Source organism: Seriola lalandi, unplaced genomic scaffold, assembly GCF_002814215.2.
Source record: "Seriola lalandi dorsalis isolate HSWRI2012SDOR001 ecotype SW California unplaced genomic scaffold, Sedor1 jcf7180002054953, whole genome shotgun sequence".
NCBI lineage: Eukaryota > Metazoa > Chordata > Actinopteri > Carangiformes > Carangidae > Seriola > Seriola lalandi.
In genome coordinates this window covers 1,883,985-1,895,071 of record NW_019525504.1, presented here as the reverse complement: position 1 = coordinate 1,895,071, position 11,087 = coordinate 1,883,985, and the positions used below count along the sequence as shown (strand labels likewise).

The following is an 11,087-nucleotide window of genomic DNA, read 5'->3' as shown; positions in this document are numbered from 1 at the left end:
AATTGTACAACCCCCGTCAAAACCTAGCATATGCCTGGACTGTTCATGGTCGATGTGCGATTGAGGATATGGATCAATGGAAAATAGCTAAAGCCTGCAGGAAAGGTATCTAAACATAATACGTTAATAATCACATCAATGACATCGTTGTGTAATATTAGTATTCTGCCTAGTCTCAGCTGGTTTCAGCCCTTGATCTGCTTGCCTCTCTCCCACTCTCTGTGCTCACATATACAGTATTGTAATGCAGCTGAATTCACAATAAAGCTGCTCTCATTTACGTTTTTCTATTTCTGCTGCCAGACAATGGAACAAGTTTGAAACAGTGTAATACAAAAACACATATGTTAGGGGAAAGTTAAAGACAAAGACTGAGCTGTAATTTCAGCCACATTTACTTGTAAAATGATCACTCAGAGAGAAAGTTAGAAGTGACAGAATATCTTTCTTATTTTGTCTCTTGCACAGCGCACAGCCTCCGTCCGATGCTCTGCCACTCACTGAACAGAGCAGACGGGAGTGAGGTGTGCCTCTCACTCGCGTGTTACAGGAAACTCTTATCTATAGAAAGTAGCTACGGTTTGTCCAAAAAGGTGCTTTTTTTGTTTTTTAAAAAGGTTTGAAAATGCAAATGTAAATGCAAAAGTAAATGTAGCAACAAAAGCACAAAGTTTGCAACACTGCACGCTGTAAATGCTCCCTCCTCTAATACGAAATGTTTGTGCCAATACATTTTGAAATATCTCCGACCAATGGTGTTACTTCACTCAGTCATTCAGTCAGTCAGCAACAGACATCCGCAGGTCCTCCTGTGACACTGCTGCCAAAAAGGTTTGTCTTGACTCACCAAGCTATAGAAATGGATCACTGATTTCCTACATTTTCTAAAATGACTTTACACCACAGACTATAACCAGAGGGAAAGGGCTGTAATTTGTAGTGCTGTATTCAGCTGTGGGTTTTACATGTACAGGCCAAGGGCAATTGCACTGGCAAAACTACAAGTAAGAGACCTTTAATTTCTTCCAGCTGAAAAGAAGTGCCCTACTAAAAATGTGTTTTGTGAATTAGTCTATTGAAGAGAAAATGGTATCTCTGTGTCTTTGACAACGGATTCCTCCCTGTATGTTTTCTGAACTTTGGAGCATAACGGCTGCTGGAGAGAAGCATTTAGCCTCATCTTTGACTGTGTGGGACTGACACCAAAACTGCAGGAGTTTCAGACAGCTGATTTTAATTTATGTATAAAATTTAATTGCAATCTCCTATTGATGAGATATTTCACCCTGGACCAAAGTGGTTGACTGAACTAAGGCCAACTGAAGTTCGATCAGGTAGACTGTCTTCATTCCTGATTCATTCACAATCCTCTCTCGCACTCTCCCTCTCTCACCCCACTTCCTGTAATCAGCTGAATTCAGGTGTTTTTGGTAACCAATTGGTAACCAGGCCGAGCTCATCAGAGTTCACTCCACATCACATCAAGATCTCCAGCTTCTCCTCTTCCCATCACCATCACCAGTGTCTACGACCCGGGAGGGTTTCCTATACCTCACGCAGCCTCTGTGAGGTAATATGATGACATCACGTTGGGGTCTAATCAACAAAGACTCTCACATCTCTCACTTTTCCTCTCTTGTTTAGCACATGGCAATAAAGGTTTAGTCGTTGACTCAGAATGAAGTCTCTCCTGATTGAACTGATGTTGTTATCCCTAGAGACACGATGCTAGTGGCGCTAATAAAAAAATACTTTAGCTAAGGTACAAACCCTTCTTACACTGACTGGTGCTTAAAATTTATGTCTTTATGACATAACACATCTTCATAGATCTTTCAACTATAATCAAGTACAAGGAAGAAGACATATAAGGGCACAGCATCTTATTCAACAGAACCTGTAAGTCACAATGCTGGGTGGCAACAGGACAGGGAACATTTCTCAGGAACATTCAGTTTATTGGTCCAGAACAAACGTTACAACCTCTACAAATCTGGCTTGTCAGTAAGTGGTTGTGCAAGTGTTTGTATGTCACAACACATCACACATGCAGATACATGGCATGGCGTGGAACAAATCATATGTATTGTTTCTGTAGAGAGAACAACTACTTCTCAACCTGCAAACCTGTTTCAAGCTTCACAGGGAAAAAAATCCCTCTCAACGGTTAAAACGTGCAAAACCAAATTTCACAGGCTGCTCCCTGGAGCGATATCCTTCACTTGTGAGTGAATTCTTTGTTATCTTTCCCAGCCCTCCCTCCAGGACTTCCCCTTTACCCCACCTTCATCTCTGTCTCCCAATCACTCTGCATTATCTGTTCGGGTCAGTCAGGACTCAACACAATAACAGTGCAATAGTCAATACTCAGATATGATTTCTCTTAACCGATGTAAACGTTCATCACTCTGGATGGTTGAACATGTGAACAAATCCCCCAGGTTCAAAGTCATGTGTCCTTTTGCACAGACTATGAGGTAAGTCCTGTTTGAGGCCCCTGAAGGTTTGTCAGAGTTGCTCAGTTGCCAGAAACTTTTACAGCTATAAATCATTCAGCAGTAGAGCATTTCTTAATCATCTGATCTGCTGGAGAGTCGTGAAAATCAAAGGCTCTGCTGGCTCAGAGAGAGGCTCCTGGTAGAGAGAACAGAGAACAGGTAAAAGGATGAACTGGAGCTCAGCCAAAGGAAATGTAGATCTGTTGAGATGTAGAAGACAAGCAAATAACTAAATACGTTTTATCATGTCAGCAGGAGTGGAAGGAGTTTTAAAAACTGTTCTCAAGTTAAAGTACTGCTACTAAGAGAACTAAGAATTACAGTAAAATGACTTGTGTACGAATATAAAATAAATGTACTCAGCTAAAACTACAAAGTAAGCCAGTTAAAATGCAGGCTACTCTGTTTAAAAGTTACATTTTAAAAGGGGGGAAGCCGCGGGGTAAAAAACACGGTGATAACTATAACATATGATAAAACTATTCAATTAAAGAAGATCCTTAGGCTACCAGGCGTATATGTATTGGTAATTCATTGCATATATTTGCCATTCCTAGGTGAGAACCATAACAAAAGCATCGCAACCTCCACAGCAGCAGCAGCCAACAAACACAGACAAAATACCATGTTGCTAGGCAACACAGCAGTTGTTGATGCTGGTGATGTCCATCCAATCTGCAGCTTCTTCTCCGCTGCAGCTGCTGGTTTGACTCTTCATTTGCTGCGTTCTCACAGTTAATCATAACTTCAGCATGTGACTTTGGTTTTTACTCAGTAACGATTTCCACTTTTTATGTAGCAAAGCGAAATACTTCAGTTAAAAAAATACTTAAAATCCAGTGTGCGTCTATACTGGCTTTGACCACAAGACCAATGTGACGTCTTGTAATGCCCATAATGACTTTCAGCTTGTTTGAGCTACATGTGATTTATAGAGCTGTCAGTAGAAAATGCATTGTGGTTGTTCAGTGTAATCCAGTGTTATTCCTTATCAATCTAACATTTTTGTTGATATAAGACATAAATGCTAATACATTACAAGTGTCACGTGCTTTGCTTCCATGTTAGAGAACTTCCTGATTTCTGCACCAGGTTGCCAGGACATTTTAAAGTAACAGTTAAAGACCCCCTCTGATAAAAATCAAGTGTTTCACCTTGATAACATGTCCATACAAGACATATCATGAGCGAAATAATCACCCAACCCCATGACTGAGTATTTCCACCTTGAACTGGAGTGAACCAATGACAGTCTCATAGAAACAAATTCAGACAGCCAGGGTTTCATATGTCACAAACCTAAGGAACCAATCCTGTCAACTTGTGGGGATGGGGGGCGGGGCTAAATAAATCCAAAACCTTGTTAGTGCAGAGAGAGATCAGGATTAACACACTACTACACTAATACTGTATCAGCCAGTTACAAGCTAACTAACAACATAAACCAATAAAGGATGCTAACTACGCTAACCATTCTGATACCTCTGCTAGTCTCTGATTCTGGACTCAACAGCATTTCATCAGTATTGATAAAGACTGTTAAAATAATCTTTAAAATAATCTCTTCTTCAGTTAGTGCTGGTATCAGAAGTTAGTCTTGCATATGATTGCTGTACCGACACTTAGAAATAGTCTCAGCCATATTTCAAATCAAATCATTATTAAGTTAGTCAAATGAATGACTAAACTCTTCATACACATAAAACAAACACCTGACTGACTGATACTTTTCGGTTACAAACAGCTTGGAATCGTTAACTTGGAAAACAGGTTAAATGATAACAGGATATGATCATATCATCGTGTTGCACTACCACTGAAAATCTATTATTATTACCTGCACAAAGTGAGCACATGTAACAAGTGCTAAAACATAGTTTAACAGTAGAACAAGAAGACAAGAGTCAATTATCTACATCTTGTACAGTGCCATGAAAAAGTATCTGAAACCATTGGATGATCTGGTGTTCTGCATGAACTGCTCATGAAATGTGATCTCATCTATTTCTAAGTCACAGGTTTAACAAACACAATGTGCTGAAGCTGATAACACATTCAGAAATGTGCCTTCGAAAACATCTTAGGCGTGTACCCACATCTACTGTGGACTGATGAAGATTTAAACTCTATGAGATTACTCTGAAACCCGTTCCAGCTTTATGCAAATCAATAAATCCTCTGCAAGGCATGGCTCACACATCAGCAGACACCTCTTGTAAAGTAGCTCTAACCCACAGCTCTGATCTGATTGGACTCCAGTCTTGTTAGCTTAGCTTTTGTTAGCTTTTTGTCATAAGCAGAGGGGTTCAAGAGCAATGCAATGATTTTGGTTTTATTAGTTACAATAGATTGTGTTCGATCATAATTATAACTTAGATAAAGATCTGACCATATCTAATTAACAAATATATTCAAAAATGCAGATGAATCCAAAGGCTACACTTACTTTTTCTTGCCACTATACATGTCTCATTTCAAATACAGTATTCTATTACCTAAATGACATAAATATCATTGTTCTTATGAGAATGGCAACAATGCAGTGTCTCCTCCTGTCTCATCCATGTTTGCATATGAATGTGCAGGTGTAGACAGGTGTGTATATAGCACTGAGCTTCTCAGTCTATATTATGCACACAAACACTTTCACTTTCAAAGGCAGCTGGAACCTTCCAATCCGACGCCTGTCTGTCGCGACTGATGTTTGTAGATTCAGTCTCTCTGTGAATCTATTCAACAGCCCAGCACTCTTTGTCAACTTACTCTTGAATGATAACTGTGATAAGAGGTTTTGATCTCGTGAATTTAAGCTCCATTAACATCACATCATCATTGTCACACAGCTGATAAGTAGCTGGCTCTTTGTGTTTCAAACTCACTGGGATAGTTGCATGTGAGATAAGTTAAGGCCAAGGGTGTGTGGTGCTAAAAAAAAATGGAGTTGGCAGTTTACTGTGAGTGTAGTGAGTGAATTGAGAAAATGATTCGACCATTTAATGAGGTCAGTATCAGCACCGATTCTGATCGAATCCTCAAACCATTTTTAAATAAGCTTTTATAACTGTTCAGCATTTTTCATAAAAATCTTTTTATATAGGTGAATTTCAAAATTTCGTACCTCGATATTTGTGCCAAATGTCTCTGTCGCAATTTGATATATGATATGACTTTGGGTTTTAAGTGTAGCAACAGTGAAAATTAAGCATAAAGCATTATCATATCAAATGGATGTAGAAATGCAGATGAATCACTGTCTTAGGCTGCACTAATCTTTTTCAGCACACATCTTCTCCACCGAGTTCCAATTCCCACTCCTTGCTCAAGGGCAGTGTCGGATAATGTTAGATTACTCTCTATGACTGCGGGATTCTTAATACTAATAACTTCAACATTGTTTTCCATTTTATGCAACAGTATGAATTTCGCATTCATACAACATAGCTTACTCAAGTAGACCATTATTCAGTTTTCTTCTTCTACTGTATCAACTGTCTGAACGCATTTGACTCATCCTGAATGTGTTGTGTTATTGTGTTAACAAATATAAGACAATGCAATAGAAGAAAATCATTACTAATCACAACAAATCATTTTTTTCCTGAAACTTAGATTTAAAAAATTAGGGTTTTCTTATATTTCAGCACCAGACAATCAAGACATCAAAACATTTTTCATCACTCATAACAACAGTAGAACAACTATAGTCTAACTACGGAATGTTGCATGATCGTTTGTTTGTAGCCCTAATGTCATTGGGTGTTTTCAGAGTTATTCAGCCTTAGAAGTGTTTCGTTAGTCCAGTTTAACCTGCCTTTTCTGGAGGCTGGTGCAACATGTTTTGCTGCTACAGAGGAAATAAATTCATGATGAATGAAAACAAGTTCACAGCGTCTCCTGACGTCTTTACAGAACAAACAAACCACAGAGATAATCTGTCAAGAATTACAGCTGTGACAGTCAGAAAAAGATTAACTGTCAGAGAGAAAATAATTATGAGAGATTAATGAGATAAAGAGGAATCAACTCGCTACAGTAACTCAGTCAGCTGACTAGTGGCCACAGGGAAGGGGAGCCGTCTACAGATGTCCAACCAAAGAAATATATCGGTAAACAGCCACTGAAATGCTGTCACATTATCAGATGACTGTGGCAGTATGAGAAAATTGCAGTTGAAATCCTTCCACTATAAGTCTTGTTTTGTATGGCGCACAGTGCAATCACTCACAAAAATGTGAAAGATTACCTCGGGACATAGCGCTCACTTCATCAGCATGAGCATACATGTATTCTGTTACTACCCAAACACTGCTCAGTACGCCGGCTGTACCTGTACATACAGGGCGACTGTGATGGGGGCATGAGGTGAGTGCGAGAAGTTTGATAGCATCCATCATTGCCTTTTGCCATATTAATATTCTGCATGTTTATATCTAGAAAAAGGATATGATAACAATATATCATTCAGCCCTGTGTAACATGTATGTTTTGAAGTGTTATATAAATGTCGGCTTGTCTATCTGACATATCCACATGGATGAAGGAACACCACCTTCTCTAAGACTGAACTCTTAGTCACCTCAGCCAATCAGTCTCTCCATCATGATATCAATATCAAAATCGCCTCTTCATCTCTCACCCCAACCAAGGTCTTGAGATGCCTGGGTGTCATATTTGATGACCAGCTCTTCTTCTCTGACCATGTTGCATCCATCTCCCTATCATGCCGCTTTGATCTATACAACATCAGTAGAATCATGCTTTACCTGACTCAGTACGCCACCCAACTCATAGAACAGGCCATGGTTATCTTTCATCTTCACTACTGCAATGCTCTTCTGGCGAGCCTCCCTTCACACACACTGAGACCCTTACAGCTGGTCCACATTGTAGCGGTATGTCTGATCTTGGATCAGCTTAAAAGGGCACTTTGCGTCTTATTAACCTCCACTGGCTACCTATGGCTGCCTGAATCTAACTCAAGTCACTAATGCTGCCTTCAGAGTGACTTCTGGGTCTGCACCATCTACTTGAGCTCAAACAGGTTAATGCTCCTTGTCGGCCACTGCGTTCCTCCAAGAAATGTTATCTTGAAACTTCTCGGGTAGAAAGAGAAGCGAAGTGAATTTTTTTTTCGGTGTCAACAGTGTCAAAATAGCTTATATCAGAGACCTAAACATGTCAGAGGGCACAATGATATTAACAGAAATGAATTAAGCTTGTTTAGAGAAAAAACACAAGACAATCTTCAGGTAACTTGAACCTCCTTACATAACTATTGTACCATATAACCCTGAGTCATAATCATAATGCATGTTTAATCAATTAATCACGGTTGATTTGAGGAATGAATGCCTGGTATGAGTGATTGCATTAAGGGTGCTTTACTTGTTAAGTCCTGCATTGCTATGGCACAACGAGTGGTGTCCACAAAAATGTTGACTTGTTCATTTTGGTTTTCAAACCTCCACACCCTCACCTCAGGGATTGTCTAGGAATCCACGGTCTCTATTGAAGCGTGTGACAGGCTTATCTAATCGGCTAAATTAGACTGTTTTGGATCAATGTACGAGCTATCACAACATAGAATCACTGTGGTTTCAGTGATATGGATACCTTTTTCTTTTATAGACCTTACACACCTTTTTTAATATTTCTGCAATCACATTCCAGAGAAAGGTTCAAGTGTGTATCCTCACATCTCTGCACTCAAACACAAACACTCGACCTTCTCCAATGCTTCAGTATTATCAGTAAGTTTGAGAAGGCTGCTACGGTCAGATTCCAACAAATCGCATGCCTGGAAATGGAAAAGAGCTGCGGCAGGATTCACCTTCGTCAGCTGACACTTCACCTCTGACAAGACAGAACAAACAGGCCTCAAACTACAGTGATTGCATTCTCTTACAAAACAGTCTTTTCACTGATAAGCCAGATAGTGTCGCATCTGTTTCTGTATTAAAAGATATAGAATATAGGGCACATGACTGAATGCTCCATGTGCTTGAAGATTGCTCCGGAGAATACTGGACACACTGTTACGGGAAAGACACAGTGTTATCGAGTGAGTGCAGTTAAGCAAAGTCTGGCGCTGATTCAATTTTAAGGGAATCTTTGATTGGCAGGTACAACTGAGTGTATACTATATGCAGTTGAGTTTGTTACTGCGGCTGCGTTCACACCTGAACTTAGAGCTGTCCACTCATGATCGAATCACCTGAGACAGATGTTAATACCAGGTCTGAACAGGGCCAAATGAATGTAAACAACCACACTAATGTCTGCGAGATGCAAAGCTGCTCTCTTTCCACAAAGTTGTTTCGAACTACATTAGTTTTATTCTTGGCTGTTTCATGGGTTTTGTGATAAGGACAGTTATAATTTTGAATTGTGGTATTGATATGCATCATACTATGATACAAATTCTAAAATGGCAAAATTATTTTTTAACTAATCAAGTAAATTAAATACCTGACAAATCAAAAAATTTTACCACAAAAACAATGCAGAAATCCAGTATTACCATTCCTTCTCCTTCATTTGCAAAAGTGCCAACAATGGACTAATAAAATCAAAGTTACAGTATAAAAGGCAAAGCGTCTGCAGTATATACAGCATGGAAAAACTTATTGACAGCAAGCACAAATATCATCTCATTATACAATATATATATTTTTTATTTTTGTGGCTTTTTAAGGATAAACTTGATCCAATCTCTTGGATGTGTTGGATGTGTAAGAAGGAGCCATGATGACTTTTTCTTAAAGAGGCATTATATTGAACGTGACAGCTCCAAGTGTAATGAAATGTGCTGGTCTGCAGTTTGGTTTTGTTTGGGAAGCAAAGACTCATCACTGCAGGTTTGAAACAACTTCTGTGAACACAGATCATTATTCTGACGGACCAGCACAAAGCAACAATATTAAACCTGATCAAACTGAGTGAGAAAGAGACGTGGAAGAGACATAATCATATGACACTTTGCAGCCCATCATCTGCTCTGTTTTCCCCTCGCTAATAAACAAGTGACAGTGCCATTTATCTATGAGCGTTGTGTCATGTTTACTCAGATCCAGACCAGCTCAGACAAAATAGTGACTTGATGGAGCATCGTATAATTGGACTGAATCGGAAAATGTGTCGTACCTGCACGGCAGGTTTTTCGTTTGAGCGTTGCATGTTATGCAATGCCTTGCCAAGTCCTCATCACAACAACACAACTGAATCTGCCAGGGTAGGTTAGCCTGACAGCATGTCACAATAGCACCTGTGTCAGAGGCAATAGTTCTCAAGCCATCGTCACATTAGTCTGGACGGGGAACGACACTGATCTGAACACATATCTGAAGAAGAATAAAAAGAGAACTGGAAATATCTGGAATGAATAAAGCACGAGAAATGTCTCTGTTATTATCATGACCGCTTGAGGTTAACCAGTTTCTTTTTGAACCTTTAATTTATCCAGGGAAGAGTGACTCAGTGTGGGTATTTACTGCTTCACAGTCACACAGTTCCCATCAAGGAAATAAGCACAGCCTCGCACTGTTGGTCAAGATACTGCAGATAGGATGAGGGTCAAGTGCCTTGCTCAAGGGCACCTAAAAAGAATGTGGTTAGTCTGCATTTCACTTTCACTTTTCCCACAGCACAAAGGATCTATTATTATTATGATCTATTATTTGAAAAACTCAATATTTCACCACTGGACACAGGACAAACACAGATGTCCTGTGTGACCACAGTAAAGCTGCACCTGGTGTGTTCACCAATCCCAGCATTTTTCATACTTGATACCAAGCAGAGTGATACATGACTGAAGCCACAGCTCATCCTCTCAGTGTCACAGTGGTTAGATTTCAAAAAGAGCCTGGGAGGCAAACAGACACTGTTTCTCCCTCAGGTCTGTCACAGCTTGTGAAAAATGGTGCAGTGAAGGTCTAGGAAAGGTGAGGTCTATGACCTCTGAATGAGATTCTACTAGTTCCTCTGTCAGTTCATTTATATCATGTAGGAGAAATTAATATACAAACTATATTTACCGGTAACAACAGCTAAGGGTTCTTAAGATTAAATGGGGGGGGGATTGTGGTCTATTTGTTTGTTTATTTAAATTTATGGGAGTGATATAACAAAAATAATTAGTTACATGATCAGTTTAAACTTAAACTAAATATTTAACTTGAAACACAACCCATGGCTTCAAAGGTTGAAGAAAATGAAATGAAAGAAGTTGTTTTTGTCTTACACTTGACTGTTGAAGCTGTCGAGTTCATCAGTCTCAGGGAAAAACACCTCTCCTCCTTCTGCTTTGCGCTTGGATTTCTTTCGTTTCAGCTTGAACGGCAAAAACCGCCTTCCCTTCTTCTCTTTCGGGGAAATGGGTACAACATCGTCGGGCGATGTGGCGCTGTCTCCCGGGCTGAAGGGACCAGGGCTCGGCGGCAACGTCCCCGACTGGTCTCCATCTTTGAGGGACCCCGACCGGTTCAGCTCCTTGTTCTCCTTGTCAGGGGATTTAAACTTAAACAGTTTCTTGACCTTCAGCGTGCTGGACTTACTCATGGTGTTTGAAAACTTTTCGAGAGGAAACAG

General features: G+C 39.8%; 1 protein-coding gene across 1 annotated transcript in view; it reads right to left on the bottom strand.

The window, feature by feature from the left end:
* The window catches only part of crybg1a (crystallin beta-gamma domain containing 1a), a 48,719-nt gene extending 37,632 nt beyond the window's left edge, over positions 1–11,087 (bottom strand). Inside the window, exon 1 of the mRNA XM_087170550.1 lies at positions 10,741–11,087. Within this exon, the coding sequence (XP_087026676.1) occupies positions 10,741–11,057 (317 nt within the window). The 5' untranslated portion in view covers positions 11,058–11,087. The remainder of the gene's footprint in view (positions 1–10,740) is intronic.